Source organism: Cyprinodon tularosa, unplaced genomic scaffold (assembly GCF_016077235.1).
Source record: "Cyprinodon tularosa strain WSP-4 unplaced genomic scaffold, ASM1607723v1 ctg223, whole genome shotgun sequence".
Classification (NCBI taxonomy): Eukaryota; Metazoa; Chordata; class Actinopteri; order Cyprinodontiformes; family Cyprinodontidae; genus Cyprinodon; species Cyprinodon tularosa.
In genome coordinates this window covers 577,967-595,821 of record NW_024038833.1, presented here as the reverse complement: position 1 = coordinate 595,821, position 17,855 = coordinate 577,967, and the positions used below count along the sequence as shown (strand labels likewise).

At 39.0% G+C, this 17,855-nt stretch overlaps 1 protein-coding gene and 1 non-coding gene across 4 annotated transcripts; both read right to left on the bottom strand.

The window, feature by feature from the left end:
* Positions 1-181: 181 nt before the first annotated feature.
* On the bottom strand, positions 182-17,821 carry uba1 (ubiquitin-like modifier activating enzyme 1). 3 transcript variants are annotated; one of them, XM_038286351.1, is made up of 26 exons: positions 17,597-17,821; positions 14,623-14,739; positions 14,480-14,538; positions 13,882-14,050; positions 12,482-12,616; positions 12,294-12,400; positions 12,115-12,205; positions 11,891-12,023; positions 11,710-11,807; positions 11,371-11,517; positions 10,804-10,980; positions 10,557-10,664; positions 10,375-10,455; positions 8,960-9,112; positions 8,419-8,584; positions 8,103-8,299; positions 6,174-6,238; positions 5,890-6,085; positions 3,055-3,129; positions 2,755-2,944; positions 2,589-2,677; positions 2,181-2,273; positions 1,820-2,011; positions 1,453-1,554; positions 1,270-1,370; positions 182-1,051 (listed from the first exon to the last, which is right to left on the bottom strand). In XM_038286351.1, exons 2-26 carry the CDS (start codon positions 14,737-14,739, stop codon positions 916-918), a joined length of 3,177 nt encoding a protein of 1,058 aa, XP_038142279.1. In that variant the 5' UTR covers positions 17,597-17,821; the 3' UTR covers positions 182-915. The 3 variants fall into 3 exon arrangements, with proteins under 3 accessions (XP_038142279.1, XP_038142280.1, XP_038142281.1); XM_038286352.1 differs by lacking the exon at positions 17,597-17,821 and adding an exon at positions 16,025-16,266; XM_038286353.1 differs by lacking the exon at positions 17,597-17,821 and having other exon boundaries at positions 2,589-2,674.
* Positions 1,662-1,772, bottom strand: LOC119784353. The gene has a single exon (XR_005280919.1). It is a non-coding gene; the product is annotated as a small nucleolar RNA U6-53/MBII-28 (small nucleolar RNA).
* Positions 17,822-17,855: the final 34 nt, after the last annotated feature.

Genomic DNA, 17,855 nt, shown 5'->3' with positions numbered 1-17,855 from the left:
TGGAGGATGTGTTTACCGGAAACACTGTTCTGTAATGAAACTTTCTGATCAGGCAAACCGGGTCAGACAGGAAAACGCCTGAATCTGTCACCACCATGTGTTTCAAAGTCCTCCAATACCAACATGATCAGCCAGTTACACAACTTTGCGATACAAAAATCATAAAAAAAAGTCAACACACTTTTGCATGTTTTACACGTTTATTCACTATCACACTAAGTGCTCCCATGTCATGGTACATCTTATTGTCTTGCTTTTAATTGTTTTTTGTCATTTGATGTTAACAAAATACAAACAAGAGTTATGGACTAACAGGTGTGTGCCAAATCTGTTTAACCCCCCCGTAACCCCAAATAAAATACAACAAAGAACACAGGAAATAAAGAGAATAAAGGGAGAAATGTCATGTGCAAGAGCCCCTCGAAGAGTGGTGGTGGTGGTGAGGAGGGGTGTCCTGGACTGGGAGAAGTATTCTGCCAGTGTGATACCATTCCAGTCAGAAAATATCTACAAGGCTCTGCTTTAAGAGTAGCTACTTTTTAATTAACAAAATGGATCTGAGGAATTAATAAAATAAAAAACAAATGCAAAATTGAACTTGAGCATTGAGACAAAGGTTAGAGGAGGAAGGAGCACGTAGAGTGAAGGGAAGGCGCTGGGGTGTGAATTAAAATGAACCTTGTTTACTGTGAGGATGGTTAGTATACATGGGGACTTAAATGGGCTTATTGAACTGTAGAGGCTGCACTACTACAGTATACAGGCTCCCATCCAGGACTATGTACAGTCAGGCACAGGTTTAACCAAAACCTGAGGCCCATGAAGCCCGCCCCCAATTTGGAACAAGCTACCCACTGCAGAACCCCCCTTCTCTTAGCACCCCCCCCTGCAACTCCGTTGGGCTCAGTGAGGAGCTCAGCGAATGGTGTATCTGACATAGGGCACTTCCACGTCTTCGTCCGTCTGGTCGTTGCAGCACAGCTCAAACACCAGGGCTTTCACATGTTTGCCCAGTTTCTTTTTGGACACCTTAGTCACAATCTCAGTCATCCTGAAAAATGGAGAAGAAAATGTGACTGAGCTGAAGACTAAAAAAAGAAAAAACTATTCAACATGAATGCAGATCCACGCACACAAAAAAAAAGCATTACAAGATATTTCATAGCACAACTCATAAAATGAAAGAATTTCCCTTTTGAAGTTGAACACCTCACATGCATTTGTATTTTCAAAGCAGGAAGTAGAGCATTTTATTAAATGTAAACTTACGGTAGGTCCAGTCTTTCTTTAAGTTTGGCAGCAGGCATGAAAAATGAATACAGCATGGAGACTCCCTGAGATAGCATGGTGATCTCCAACTTATGCTCATTCTGACAAAGAAAAAAAAACTAAATTAGTTACATGCATCAAAACAAACATGGAGTCAAGATTTAGAAAATTAAGACAACACACTTTAAAGTAATCAAGGAATTGTCGGAGTGTCATTTCCTCCCCAGTTGGCTGCACACCCTTGACCTCGAAGCGATCCCAGAGAGTCCAATCAATCTCATAGTACTGCAAATAAACCAGTAAGATTTTAAGTGAAGTCAGTTATCCAATACATCCATCTCTACCTGCCGGTTCACTAAGTAACAGGTCTGTCAAGGTACAAGTTTTACATTTCTCCTCAGCACACACTGATACCATCAGCGTGAGAAGGTCAGTTAAACTCACTTGCATCCCGGCAGACTGCCGAATGCATCAGTATTAGCATGGCTGAATCATCATTGGAGCTTTATGGGATTTAACTTTGCCTTTAGGTGTGTTGTGCTGAGCTTACCTTGTGTTTGGGAGCAGCAATGGGCTCAGAGAAGGCAAAGAACGGTAGGGCCAAGTTCATGAAGCCGTTTTTGAATGATTCCAGCTTTTTATGTCCTTGGATGATCTTGAAAAGCTCCAGGCAGACAAGGCCGACCACTGCAGCTGTAGTAGTGGCAATAGCCGGAATGATCTTGCCAGCAATCAGTTTGCTCTGGATGGGACAGTGGCACGTTAAAGAATAAAAGAATGAACAGGCCTGCAGTTACACCAAAAACTCAAAATGTCAAACTATCTCACAAAAGCAAGACAGTGGAGAAAACTTTGCAAAGTTCATCTATGGAGGACAGTCATTTTATCAGACTCCAAGAAATGTTTCCCACCTTATGCCTGTCAGCAGGTGGAATGTCGTAGTTCTCTGCTCTCAAATTGGAGGCAGCCACAATGAAATCCATGTGGAAGTTTGTATCGTCATCCTGTTAAACGTAAAAAAATAAATAAAAAGTTTACAGTAAATTTATTGTATCGAATAGCCCACTTAATGAAACTTCTGCCTGCTGTGCTAAGAGTGAAAGCTAAAATATTAGCCATCCTGGAAAACTTTAGATAAAACCTTGGCAGTAGTATACCCCCAAATAGAGAACAGATTTTTATCATAACGAATTTTACACCCGCTGACTTCAACACTGCAGCCAATAAAAGCAGTTAATAATTTTTAGAAGAGCATTTTCATATTTTTCACCCACCCTAACTGCATTCCTCATAGAATATTGAGACCGTACATGAATTACCTTTTCAAAGTCGATGGGGCTGAGTTTGAATTGGAATGATTCTGGGGTAGGCAAATGAGACTTCAGTTCTTCCAATTTGGAGTCATCTGTATGTCAAGAGATGTAACAGATTACTAAAAGAATTCAGAGCTGAAATGAAAAAATTTGTTTAATTTTTCCAACTTACCAACAGAGGAATTGCTATTTTGCAGCTCCTGGTCAGAGACATGGATTTTAACCCCTGAGCGAGGAGTAAAAACTGGCACTTTGACCTCCTGCAAGATCTTGATCACACCTGCTCGGTCGGTGCTGACTGGCAGGCCATAGGACTGGGCAAAGAGGTTTGCAGCTGCCATTACATAATCCACATGGAGGTCCTAAATACAAAGGGGAGAATAAACAACATTTTTATTTGCACATTTGAATAATAATAATAATAATAATAATCTGATAATCTGAGGGTAGAAATTCGTGAAATCCCCCTTACATTGCTAGTGCTGAATTCTAAGGGGTGGGGACATCTCTTTGGGCCAGACCAGAAGGGGGCGCCTGAGCTGGTGAGCTGCAAAAGAATCACAGAAGTTTGAACAAATTAAGGCACTTGCTCTGCAAATCAGAAAAGGCTTGTCTTAGCTTTTTGAAATGAAAAAAAAAAAAGTTCTTATTTTTAAGCAGAACTATAGGAAATTGTTTTAAGAATTCAAGAAACAGGATTTTCAAAGTTTTAATCTAGAACGAGTTTCAAATACTTAAATATAGTTGAAATCTCTTCGAGTCAAATCCTTATCAGCTTATTAACTCAAAACAGCTGCAAAGTTTTCTGGGCTCCTTAAGCCCAGAACACGAGGTCTGGCAATTTCAGACCCATTATCAAAGATCTAAATCTGCTTATCATTTATAGTTTGAGAAAGAAAAAAAAAGAATGATTGGAGATTAACAAGTCAGATACAACCGGTGTGACCCGAGACCTACAGGTGCTGGTCATAAAATTAGAATATCACGAAAAAGTAGATTGATTTCAGTAATTCCATTTAAAAAGTGAAACTTGTATATTATATTCATACATTACATACAAACTCATATATTTCAGATGTTTATTTTGTTTAATTTTGATGATTACAAATGACAACAAATGAAAATCTCAAATTCATCATATCAGAAAATTAGAATATTGTGAAAAGGTTCAAAATTGATGGCCCCTGGTGCCACACTCTAATCAGCTAATTAACTCAAACCACCTGCAAAAGCCTTTAAATGGTCTTTCAGTCTAGTTCTATAAGCTACACAATCATGGGGAAGACTGCTGACTTGACAGTTGTCCAAAAGACGACCATCGACACCTTGCACAAGGAGGGCAAGACACAAAAGGTCATCGCTAAAGAGGCTGGCAGTTCACAGAGCTCAGTGTCCAAGCACATTAATAGAGAGGCGAAGGGAAGGAAAAGATGTGGTCGAAAAAAGTGTACAAGCAAGAGAGATAACCGCACCCTGGAGAGGATTGTGAAACAAAACCCATTCAAAAATGTGGGGGAGATTCACAAAGAGTGGACTGCAGCTGGAGTGAGTGCTTCAAGAACCACCACACACAGACGTATGAAAGACATGGGTTTCTGCTGTCGCATTCCTTGTGTCAAGCCACTCTTGAACCACAGACAGCGTCAGAAGCGTCTAAAGAGAAACAGGACTGGACTGCTGGTGAGTGGTCCAAAGTCATGTTCTCTGATGAAAGTAAATTTTGCATTTCCTTTGGAAATCAAGGTCCCAGAGTCTGGAGGAAAAGAAGAGAGGCACTTCATCCACGTTGCTTGAAGTCCAGTGTAAAGTTTCCACAGTCAGTGATGGTTTGGGGTGCCATGTCATCTGCTGGTGTTGGTCCATTGTGTTTTCTGAGGTCCAGGGTCAACGCAGCCACATACCAGGAAGTTTTAGAGCACTTCATGCTTCCTGCAGCTGACCAACTTTTTGGAGATACAGATTTCATTTTCCAACAGGACTTGGCACCTGCACACAGTGCCAAAGCTACCAGTACCTGGTTGAAGGACCATGGTATCCCTGTTCTTAATTGGCCAGCAAACTCTCCTGACCTTAACCCCATAGAGAATCTATGGGGTATTGTGAAGAAGAAGATGCAATACACCAGACCCAACAATTCAGAAGTGCTAAAAGCCACTATTAGAGCAACCTGGGCTATCATAACACCTGAGCAGTGCCACAGACTGATCGACTCCATGCCACGCCGCATTGCTGCAGTAATACAGGCCAAAGGAGGCCCAACTAAATACTGAGTGCTGTACATGCTCATACTTTTCATGTTCATACTTTTCAGTTGGCCAACATTTCTATAAATCCTTTGTTTTTATTGGTCTTCAGTAATATTCTAATTTTCTGATATGATGAATTTGAGATTTTCATTTGTTGTCATTTGTAATCATCAAAATTAAACAAAATAAACATCTGAAATATATGAGTTTGTATGTAATGTATGAATATAATATACAAGTTTCACTTTTTAAATGGAATTACTGAAATCAATCTACTTTTTATGATATTCTAATTTTATGACCAGCACCTGTAAATGTCATTAGGAGACACAATCATGTGGAGGACTGCTGACTGGACAGAAGACAGACACCCACTGTGAAGGATAGGGCATTAAAGGTCACTGCTCAAGGAGCTGGCTATCAGAATCCAAGCAGATCCATAGAAGGTTGAGTGGAAGGAAAAACTCTAGTAAGAAAATGGGAACCTGCGACGGGGTGGGGGGTAATAAGGAGTGGACTGATGCTTGAGTTGGGAGCAAATGAGTGTGGACGATTCTGATGCGTTTGGTTAGTTGTAACCTTTGATCGATATGTCAGAAAAGTCGCCTAACCTTAACCCAAGGAAACTCAACCAGCAAGAGACAAAATAAAATGTCAAACTTGATCAGCAATATTCACTCTTGAGGTTTACTCATGTAATACAAAAAGATCATTTGACAGCAGAAGACAAAAAAAAAAAAGACAAAGGACTTCCTTAAGCCTTTAATAAATTCTTTAAAACTTAGACTAAGACGTGTTAAGAGACACTTTAGCTTTTTGCTATGAATCAGATAGTTAAAATTTAATCCAAAGGACTTAAAAAAATATGAGTGCAAAGGTGACCATTATTCACCCAGGTGTGAGCATCAAAGAGAGTATATAGAAGGCAAAACTAAGAATTATAAATATGAGATTCTGATCTGTTGGCAGTGGTTGACTGATGTGTTAGGACCGTCATAACGTGCGAATGGTCCAGATAATTATGCAAATTTCTTTTGTCCAGTTAGGACCGATTTATTTACCTGATCTGGGGGGAAGTTGTGCAAAAGCTGACGAATGTTGTTGCTGTACTGGCACTGCCAGTGATTGCGAGCCCAAGCTACACAGTCGGCCCAGCTGTGCGGACAGTCTGTAACAACACTCTTGTAAACAGCCTCCAGCACCTCCACAGGCTGCGCTCCTGGAAGCTTCAGAGTTCGCTCCATGAACTTGGGGTCTCTAAGGATTCATAACATAAAAAACTAGTTACCATTTTTATTATCATTTAGAATTTACATTGAATGCTTTGTGTTGGTGTGCAACTTACGTGAGGTACTGCATAGCATTCTCTGGTGCCTGTTTGAAGAGTCCCTCAAACTCATCCCGAGCCCACTAAAAGGGAGAGAGAGGTTTTGAATTAAAATTGTAGCCATGAACGTGCATCAGGCACCAGGTGAACGCCATTAAGACATGTATATGAAGGAGGAAAAATAAAGAAGTCTACAACAACTTGGTTCTAAGAGAAATGTTAAAAAAATAAAAAAAATAAACCTTGCATCCCAGTCCAATTAAATTAGGCAGCAAAACTTCCGAGTCACTGTGGTCATAATCTATTACCGATTTTTAATTCAATATATATATGTGGCAATACTGATTAAAATGGCTCCTCCATCAATATATCAATTGGATTCATGTTAATTAAACCTAAAAAAAGAAAATACTTGCTCCCAAGTGTCGCAATACTAAAACCCCAAAGAAAAACAAGATGCAAATATTTTTAGATGTCAGTTATTTTCTCTACATCAAAGTTAATTTGCCTATTTGGACACTTCAATGTTCAGACCAAGTTCATATGTTTACTGGCTGAAATGCTGAGTTACACAGGAGTGGAAGGGACAAAGTTTAATGGAAAAAAGAAACCAGAAAATATGGGTAAACTGCAATGATCCACAAACAGAAACTAACATAATTGCAGGTAGTCATTTTCCCCGACTGTTAAGTTGGCTTTTTTTAAATAAGTCTTCATTTGGTTATAAAGCAAATAAAATTTTTGCTTGAAGCGTAACTTAATGTATCAGCATTTAGATTTTCACCCAAACATTAAAGTTCTTTTTTTTATAAAAGGGAAATGCCCTCATTTAAAAGTCACCTTTAAAAATATTAATGTTTTATAATTTGCAATTTAAGATAGAAACTCATCTCAAAAAGTGACCAATTTACATATTCTGATTCTAAATTACATCTAATGCAAACGGCTTTATATCAAAAGCTACCTATTAAAGGCCCAATATAAGAATATATATGCTTACGTTTACACTATGGTTAGGAAGCAACACAGCGCAAAAACAGCTCCAGTATGGTGAAAGAGACTGAAGGTGAATAGATGCAACCGGAGCAAATAGTTTTATCAACATGTAGGATTATTTTTGTTTCCTGGAAAGCTGCAGTCAACTTGCCTGCAGTTCACGAGGCAATCCCAAGGAAATGAGTTAACATGACACAGAAGAGTCCCTAGTGTGGAAACGTCAGCCAGGAAACATTGACGTAATCCTTGGAGCACTAACCTAATCTGACAGAGCCTTCAGTACACAGACACACTGATTTACCACCAGTCTCAATCAACTAGAGATAAAGCGATGGATTAGTTTTCCTGCCATATGGTTTATTAAGATCTTGGCAAACTGAACTTTACATAAGGTGCAGTAGTAAAATTGACTTTAGGTCATTGTTTAAATATATTTTTTTATGCCATGTAGAAAATGATAATTAAAATCTAAATTTAAAAGCAGACTTTATTTTGCTTTACTAAGAAAATCAAAAGTGAAATAGTTTGCAGCTTTTGGCCATGTCCAGCAAATTCATTTTGTTGTTACCTAACAAACACTTCACAGAATAGCCAAGATGGTGCATGCATCAAAATGGTCGATGGGAGAGCTTAAGTTTTTAAAATCTTTTTTTTAGATGAGATTTAAATAGCTGGAAAGCAGAAATTTAATATGTAGCTAAATTCAAGAACGTAGGGTGAATGATCCAGACTCATTAATATTAAGCATAGAGCTCTTTTCATTTAGAAAACACTAATGATCCATTTATAGTAAGCAGGATCTCTTTACAATACGCTCTATTTATGCAAAACATACCTTTAAAAAATGCAAAACCGATGAAAAGATGTCACTTAAAAATGGCAACAAAAAAAAAAAAAAATCATAAATACAGCAATCCATTTCTGATTATTAGCATTAGTAGTTGTACAGACCTGCAGTGTGTGTTCAATTGCATTTGGAAAGTTCTTCAGGGTACAAATGGGGATGGACTTCTCAGGTGGGTCTTGGCTGGAACTGTAGGACTCCGTGAGGAAGGGGATCACCACCTGGATGTTGCCTTTAGTGCCCAAAGTACCAGACTCCAGTAGAGGTTTACGGTAGTAAACACACCGCCGATCCATGTACATACCTAAACATTATAGAAAAAAAAAAAAAAAAAAAAACATTGGAAGGAAATCATTTAGAATCATACTTCCACATCAGTACCTACAAACTTGGGATTTAACCTTGTTTAAATGTCAGACTTACGTGCATCAACATTGTCCAGTGCATTAGCGACTCCATCTAGAATTTCAAAGAAGTCGTCGTCATAGACCCTCTCAGTCTCCGGACCGACTCTGTTCTGATGAGCTGTAATCTTAATGGAGGGGTTCATCTGCTTTACTGCAGCAGCTGCTGTATCACTCTTCATTTTCTGTGGCCATGAATAGAATAAACAGTCATAAAAGCTCAACAGATAGCAGGAATTTGAAATCAAGTGCCAATCTAAAATGACCAGTTTTTGAACCTTTTGATACAACCCTTCTCCATTACACCTGAATCAAACTGTTACTTGTTAAAAGGACCCTGCTGAGGGGACTCAGTTAAGACTCAGGTGAGTTAAAGAGCTGCACCTAAAAGTTACAGGATGGTAGCTCTCAGCACCGCTGCATTTGGTAATTATTTACATATAAGTTCTGTAAGTCCTAAAACCCTCTCATTCAGACTTCATTTTTAGAATACAGAAACCTCTTGGCTAACACTATTCAGAATATAATCAAAGAAACATAATCTAAGAAACAATACTGACCGTGACATCAGCGGGTCTGAAGAGGAACTGTCTGTTGAGATTGGATTTCTCGATAGTGTCCATGTCTGTGACGATAACCTCACCGCCCTCGCTGCCCAGCCCCATCATAGCGAAATTTTTCAACAGCTCACAACCGATTGCTCCAGCTCCAACCTGGAGGAATTTTATGTTGTGCAGTTAGTGAAGCTAAAAGAACAGTTCAGGTTTTGTCACACCACTTGTTTCCAACTCTTTAGGTTTCCTGTCACACTGGCTGCAATGCATAGAGAAAATCTCCACTAAGTGATCCCAATCTGTGCAGGACTATGCCACATGAATGCAATGGTCCTACCATCCATAAACTTGAAATAATATCCAAAATGGGTGAAATTATGAAAAGGAAAAACGAGGAAATTGTCTAAAAATTCAGACATTTTCAAATATAAAGAAAGAGCTGCAGCCACTGTCGCTGAGCTGTATTAGCTGTCAACAAAATCTAATATAAGAAATGTTTAAAAAGAAGGAAACATAGCCACTACGAGTATTAAGAGGATGATAAGTGTGTGAGGCCAGTAAAAGGTGATAGTCTTTCTGTGAACTTTACAGTTTATGTTTTATTTCATGAAGAGGGGAATGCAATAAGCCATTCATATCCCACGTTGTTCCCCATGAGCATCCCTGTTATATTTGTTTTTTTTTAAGCTCATAGTATCGCCATTTTACTTAATCCGCTTTCAAGAATCCTCAGCTGCCACCAAAAAATAAAAATACACCCCTTATTGAGATGATTAACTGACAGTTTATGTCCAAGTTAGCCCATCTTGCTATATGCATACAGTGTGTTTCTAAACAGGACAACTGTTTTACCTCATGAGATTCAACATTGTCTTTTCTAAAAAAAATTTACTTTCTAGTCATGTCTCTCTCTATATCACTCATAATATTGTGGTAAGAGCTAAACAAGCATCTAAAAACCTCATTATAAGAGTAAAAAATAAATAGAATTCTGCAAATTGCCATGATTTAAAACGAACCCATCTCCATCTGATCAGACTCCAAATCATGTCTGCTGTGTTTAGGGATTAACATCTCCCAAGAGTAATAATAGTAAAACCACTTATTTTTTTAATCAGTGTTTTGTCTCAACATACTGTGGACATTTTGCATTTAAGCAATTCTATTTGACCAAGACAATTTGTAAATAAATATTGTAAAATTAAAAGTGCTGCCATAAAAAAAAATAGTGTCTAATTTACAATTTGAAACAGCACAAACATTTATAATTTTTCATAAATAAATCCACTCATACTTTTGCCTGCCACCCTTAGAAATAAAGCAAAAAAAATAAAAAAATAAAGCAAAAAGTATCCAGATTATGTACCATAAGCACCACAAAACAAGACCAACAGGAGGCCGAAGCCTTTTGGCTAACTCACCAGGAAGTAGCGCTGGTTGCCAAGCAGTGTCTGCAACTTGGTACCAAACACTGCAACCTGTCCATCATACCGAGTATTCCTCTGAAATAAAAAGACAACCAAGAAAGAAGGTTATCCGTGGATGTTGTGGGTATAATTAGTCCGTCTTTGTTAATCGGATTTTATCCACACTGGAAACCTACGGGTCTACACTCTTCTTCTGTGAGCATGCAGTCCTCTCCTTCAGAAAGGCACTCCAAAGCATCAAAGTATAGCCACTGCATTACAGGCATAAACTTCCCAGTGGATGCCTGCCAAGAGAAAACAGAAGTCCAAACATGTTTTTGCTTAAAGCAGCACCCAACTACAATTTAATTACCAAAAATAAAAATCCCAAAACACAGACATTGGAGACAATGAGCTTTAGTTTACACAAGACATTAATCTGACCTTCATCACTTCCTGTGCAGCCACTCCACCAATGAAGGCATTGACTGGGGAAAGATCACCAGCAGCGAGATATGACATCTTCTTGATAAGAGCCTCATCCAGTTCCTCCACTTTGGCAGACCCCATCTGGGCAGAGTTCAGCTCTTTGGCCAAAGTCAATAGCTCATCGCCATCAGCCTGGAAAACACAGAGCTCTGCACTTAGATAAATCACCAATTAAAACAAAGGACCTTTTCTGCATTGTTCCAGCATTTATATTTATTTAGACAGTATGCATTTTAAATGGGACTGGTCTCTGTGTCACTGAAATAAATCTGTAAGTTTGGCTGAATTGTTGACAACTATTGCCTTTTATTCATCTATAAAAAATCTTCAATAAACTATTTTTTGTATTGCCTTTGTGTAGCCTCTGCCATGTCTTCACATTAAGTAAAAAAAAAAAAAATGTATTACAGTTTTGGAAGTTATGCTTAAAAATTTCTGAAAATGTTTTAGGGCAAGTACAAACAAAGTATGAATTGTTTACAAACAGGTTTAACAAGAAATAGTTCAATGAGTGATACACACCTGGTTCCATGGTGCAGGAAGGCGACTGTGTTTCTTCTGGAAGGCATGGAGAGCCTGAAAGCCTATGTGCATTTGTCCCGGACGATCGAACTTGGCAAAATCTGTCATTATGAACTCTGGTTCAGCCAAGGAAGATTCATAAGATTTCTGTAAAGCAAAGGCATGTCCACTGGTGAGGCTCTGCTCTTTATCAAGATTATCAACCAGGAGCTCAGTAGTATTAGTTTTGAATAAATTCTGTCAATCACGTGGAATGATTAGAGAAACAGACCACAGGAATTGAAAATTTAATATAACAGTCATTTTTATGGTAGTCGTTGGGGAAAAATAGTAACTTACAAAAGTGATCTTTTTGGGCATCTTAACCTGAGAAACGATCCCTCCTCTAATGTAGTCTGAAAAGCCAGTTGTGTCGCAGATGCTGAACGTGTATGGGCCTAAACAAAAACAAAAAGTCATCTTTGGAAATTTTAAGCGAAATATTACTACATTTTGTACATAAAAGTAATAATTCTTTTACCAAGAACTTTAATTTCCACAGGCCTGCAGCCATTGAGTTCAGTCATTCCCTGAACCTCAGTGAAGGTCACATAATCTCCACTCTCAAAGCCGTGACGAGCCTCATCAAGACAAGTTACAACACCTGGATTGTCCTGAAGTGAGGAACAATAAAGAAAATAATGTTAATATCTCCTGTGCATAATTCAGAAACACCTTCTAAATGTCTTCAACAAGTAAACTAACCTTGGTGATCATGGAAATCATAGCACTCAGTGGCTGCTCTCCATTGGTGTCATACACCACCATTTCTTCTCCAAAGTCACAGAAAAGTTGCCTAAAAAAATAAATAAAACAAGCATTAAACCATTGATGGATAAAAGGTGGATATTTGGAGTAAAATCCAACATGAATAGGAATCTTACCCAAACAGACCGCGTGTGTCAGCAATAACCAGCTTGATTCCTTTGCTGTGACAAAACTCCCCCAACCGCTTCTGCTCTTCTAGGCTTGAGTTAGTGAGCACCACCACCTGGATCCAAAAACAAACCGCTTACCACAAACAGTTTCCCTGCGCCACACAAAAAGGGCTTACATTGAGTGTCATTCATACCTGGAACTTGGTAAGGTAATCTTCAGAGAGTTCTCCGGTATACGCTGTCACTGGAACATAGTTGTTGAGTTCAGCCAGGCGAGGCTGACTCACCTCTGCTCTGTTCTTTCCCAGGTCCTCTTCACGGAGGTAAAACTAACCAGAGTAGAATAAAAAAAACATGTAAAGAAGGAACTCTTAAGCTTGGTAACATTAAACCAGTTTTAAATTTCAATATCCTGCAATTATAAAACCCAATCAAAAACAGATCTAAATACAAACATGAAAAATAAAAATAACTGTTGCTTTTCAGGCCTTACACAACTTGAATGTAGAAATGGGTTCATAATAACATTTATTAATGCAATGACACAGCAGCTAGGGGTTTAAATCACTGGCTTCATTACGATATAATATCACATTGATTTGTTTGGATGATGACATTGATTCCTGAAACCACAAAATCAGTCAAAATATAAATTTAATTCAATGCATTATTCTGTAATCGACATCATGTCATCTGCCCATCTACTACAATTATTTATATTGATATAAAGTTATAGAAATAACTCAAATATGATTTGAGCAATAGGTATTTAAATAAAGTTAAAATTCAGACATCACATGTTCTTAATTCCATCATGTCAATGTTTACATTACTCTGTTAATTTAATCGTCATGTAAATGTGGATTGTGGAAAACCGAATATAGCACCACCAAATTAGTCAATCCTTCTCTTGGAGCACTGCTCAAAGTTCATCATGACTTAGATAAACTCCATTGACATAATGATGATATACTGGTAGGTTAACAATTCTAATAGTTCAGAAATTAAGACACATCACAGCTAGCCCTTAGTGTGCAGGGGAAATGGAACACATAATGGGTCTGATTTTACTATAGACAAAAAGCTTACAATTATAAAGAAAAAGTCATATACATCTTAACTTAATTACAGCAAGCTGCTAAGTTTGTCCAAGTTCGTCAGGAAAACGAGATGGTTGAAAATGTTTTAATTTAACTTAAAAGGAAAAATATCCAGTTTCCTAAAGTTAGGTATTAAACATTTAAAATATACTTAAGGACACAGAGCTAAATAAGAACAAGATATGACTGAAAGTCACCGACAAAAAAAATAAATAAAAATTGTTGCCTTTCTTTGATAATAGGCTGTTGAATGTACTTCTTCAGCCTGTTCAATTAGGCAGCCCATAACTGGTGGATCAATACCACCTTCCACCACCACTAATACTCTTAGTGGACTGAACACGTTATGACCCCGGCAGAGATCATAAATATGCCTCAGTTAATTTGACACAAAACCACTGATATAAAACAGCCCAGCTGTCTGATGCAAGAAGACAATCAGACAGGTTAGGGGGATTTCAGAACAAGTGCAACTCTTTGCATTCTCAAAATACCTGGGAAGAGAGGTCTCTCCATTCTGCAACTCCTTGGTCATGCACGGTGACACTTCTAACTCCACCCAAGATGACATTTTTTGCAATCTCAACTCCAAGACCTCTCATTCCAGAAATGAGGACATTGGAGTTCTGCATGCGCTTCATTGCTTCATGGCCCAGCACATATCTAGAGAAGGAGGACAAGAACATTTAGCAAATAAGACAATATTAACTAAAGCAAAAGCAAAAAATCTTTATGTTTTACTTGTTTAAACTTAAATTGGAAATTTGCTTCGTTTCTTTAAGATGTTTCAACACCTATGCAGGAGTCTTTGTTAATTCTGTTGGCCCTCACCAGAGCAATCAGTATTTATAGTGCTGATGTATGCAGCTTAAATACTTCAGGACTCCAACTACAGATTGCTCTGTTGTAAGTCAACAGAATTGACGACTCCTGCATGGGTTTCAAAACATCTTCAACAAAATAAGCGACAGTCCGGTTTCATGCCAATTTAAGCCTGTTAGTGGTTACGTGTTCTTTGTTAATTTGTCACAAATACATATATGCATTCAAATCCAGCAAAAACATAAAAAAATATAATAATAATAACATTACAGTTGTCTGGAGTACAGGCCTTCATCAATCTCAGCATCATTGCCATTCTTAGCCATGCCCTGTGGAGAGAGATTGAGAGGATTGAAAGTTCAGTGCATATGAAAATTACTAGCCATTTGAAAGGTGAATGAAACTGCTCTTACGTTTGCAGGTGTATGGGACAGATCAGTTCTGACAGAGTTAGAGGAGGAGCAGTGGGATCCCGTCTTCGTCTCTGTTCCTGACAAGCGACGCTTCTTGGACAGCGGCGAGCTGGACATCTGAGAAAACAGCCCACACTGTTACTACCCCAAAGCGTTTCCAATCTAAGCAAGAGCAGCTAAAAATGTGAGATATAACAGCTCCCTTTGATAAACAATGTAAAATCTAAAATAAATCTGAACTGAAAAATATGTTATGAAAAGATAACAGAACACAAAACACTATTGGGAAGAAAAAAAAGATAATTCTTTTTTTTGATGATGCAAGTTGCAGGAAAGAAGAATCCTAGCCTCCAGAGCAGCTGGGCTGGCTGCAGGCCAAGCACCAATCTGCTGGAAAAACGAACTGAGCCTGAGAAGAAAAATGAATAGAAGCATTATGTCTTCTTTTCATGCTGTGAATGAACACTGGTTTGTTTATGTGCTGCTATTGTTTACTATATGCCCGTTAAGGACTGCTAGCATCACCTCCACAAAAAAAGCTGAATCATTAAAAGTTCACTGCTGCAGTAACAAAAAAGAAAAAAAAAGGAGTGATACAGATTCACAAGTACTGTACTGCAGCAACAACTAGACGACAGTCCCAACTATGACCTTTAAAAACACAAGTTAATTATTTTTGATACGCTAAATTATTCAGACAATTTAATCACGTGGGAAATAAAAAAAAGGGCCGCAGTATCTTTAAAACCATGACCTCCCCCTCATCACCATTGGCCACTATTTCCGCATGATATGAAGCCGACTTACCTTCGCCCTTAAGTCAGAGGAAACGCCTCATTTACTTTTTAAAACTTAAAAATTATGAGCGACAGAAATCGCCAACGATTTGGTAGCTATATCTAAAAATATATATAAGCGAACGGCATGATGCAGCAAAGCCACCCAGATAATATTGTAGTTTCAATCCCTCAAACAAGACCGTAGCAACTACCGACCGAGTTAAAAACATAAAAAAATACCGAAAAGTTGGGCGACATCGCCCACAGAAAAGCGATCAGCTCGGTCTAGATCGACTAATCAGTTAATTGGTTTGGCAGGTGGACAAAGTCGTAACATTAATAACTTAGAGGCAAGAAAACACCAGCCTCCCAGCCCATCTATTAGCAGCTCGACAGAGGCCTTAACTGTCCACGGTGCGGAACATAGCAGCTGCGGCTACATTAACCTGCTCGGAAAAACGAGCGGTCTCATTTGACAGCTAGCTATCATTGCTCATTCTCTGTTAAAGAGCGAGAGATACGGGGCATTATTGTAGCTTTCAATTAAAACGGGAAATTACACGTTAAAAAAACAACAAAAAACAGATACTAGACTCGTGCTTCATTGATTTATCTGCCCTTACCAATATTTCTTCCCGTTCCCTTCCCTACGCGAACCCGCTCCTCTCCCGTATAGATGTCAGCGATAATGATGAACGCAAATTCGACGGTGGGTAAAGGGGAAAAAAAAGAAAGGCCTGTTATGGGATTAGGATGGTCGGCGCTATATTGTCGAGTCACTATGTCGTTGAGCCGAAAGCTTCTTCCTATGCAATTGCGTTGCTGGCTTTGCGACTGCAGACGGGAACAAAACCAAAATGGCAGATGGGGAGAAAGGGGCGGAGCCTCTGTGACGGAAAGGGAGGCCGTCAGAGCACGGGTCTGCGAAGCTATCATTTGATTGGCTACTGACTCAGATCAGCCCGCCCATATTATCAGAGGATGCATGCCATGTATTACACCGCACAATGACCTGCTAAACCCTCAAACGATGCAAGAAATACGAAAACATACCACCGTGTCAAACAGATGGATATGTAAACACAACTATTTTAAGATATTTCTATAGTGATGCAACCAATTAACGCTTAAGGACATATGCAGAAACCTTTTGCTTCTATAATTATCTAATAAGGTCAACCAATTGTAAAACAACACAATACTTTCAAGTAAACGTAACCTGGATTAATGTAAAAGAAAATCATCATGATATAAAAGTAGAATAAATAGATGTTTATTTGCACTTACACGCCACAAGATTAGAAAAGGGAATATGTTCTTAACTCGAGTTGAGCAGTTATTGCAAACTGACTCAGTGCAGCGACTGAATAAACAGACACACCAGATAGACTGTTTGCATGCAAAAAAGGGATGATGATCGGCTGGGTACCTTAAGTGAGGTTATTGGGTGAGCGTTCCTTTGAGATGAGTATTGGGGGAGGGGGTGCCCAGCAAATGACAAAGGCCCATGAAAAAGACTGGGCCGCGTATTCTCGGGTACACGTGTCGGATGAGATCCCTTAGTTTCCATGCTCCCATTTCTAAAGGATAAACACTTTCTACAACGTTCTTTTGCACCAAAAACAATAAGGTCCGCACAACAGCCTGCCAAACATGACACGCTGAACTGACCACTAGCACGTTACTGTGGTAACGCCGCGAACCACGCATCTTAATATTATCCTAAAATATCCGCTAAGCGGAAATAATTATCTTTACGAGCTTTAATGTTCCTCGGGACAAGGTTCTCAGACATTTGACCCCCCAAAATAGTCTGCTTCTAATGTTTGCAGCAACTACAGCTCTCCGGCTATTTGACACATTATGATCATGGACAATTGTGCAGTCCACAAAACCGAGTAAATGCTAGTTTAACGTTATCAGTAAGGTGACACTGTGCCGCTAGCAGTGGTTAGCGGGGTAAGTAGACGGAAAAACTCAATTAGTTAACGGTAATAAACATTAACAACTATCAATAACGCAGATCAAAAGACTGCGTAGTTGTTAGCTTGTGTAAAGCTAGCATCCCGGCTATCTAGCCACCCAACGACTTTTTCCCTTCTTGTGCCGCTATGTTAGCTGCCCAGCTAACGTTAGCAAAGTAGCTGGGGCTAACGTTACCGAGGCGAGAGATTACACAAGTGTGCAGAACTTACCACATCCGATATTACTCGGCCTGATTTGGAATATTAAAAATGCGGCTTCTATTTGAGCGAGAAACCAAACAAACAATATGACAAGTCAACACAGCCGTTGACGGCCAACTGAAAAGTGTGTCAGGCTGGCGGGCTCTGAGTGAGTTTTTTCCACTGGACGTCTCTCTGGCCGGCTGTTCCTGAGCCGTTTCCCCCTCACTCTATTTCAGTTGAAAGCAAAGCAAAGCAAAGCAGCAACATGTGCACGTTACAGGCAGTA

Excerpts from the sequence above, each read along its gene's own strand:
- uba1 (XM_038286351.1), bottom strand. The coding sequence starts at position 14,739 with ATGTCCAGCTCGCCGCTGTCCAAGAAGCGTCGCTTGTCAGGAACAGAG. Across the intron at positions 10,981-11,370 it reads TTCCTGCACCATGGAACCAG|GCTGATGGCGATGAGCTATT; the intron begins GTGTGTATCACT and ends TGTGTTTTCCAG. Across the intron at positions 1,052-1,269 it reads AAAGAAAGACTGGACCTACC|GATGACTGAGATTGTGACTA; the intron begins GTAAGTTTACAT and ends TCCATTTTTCAG.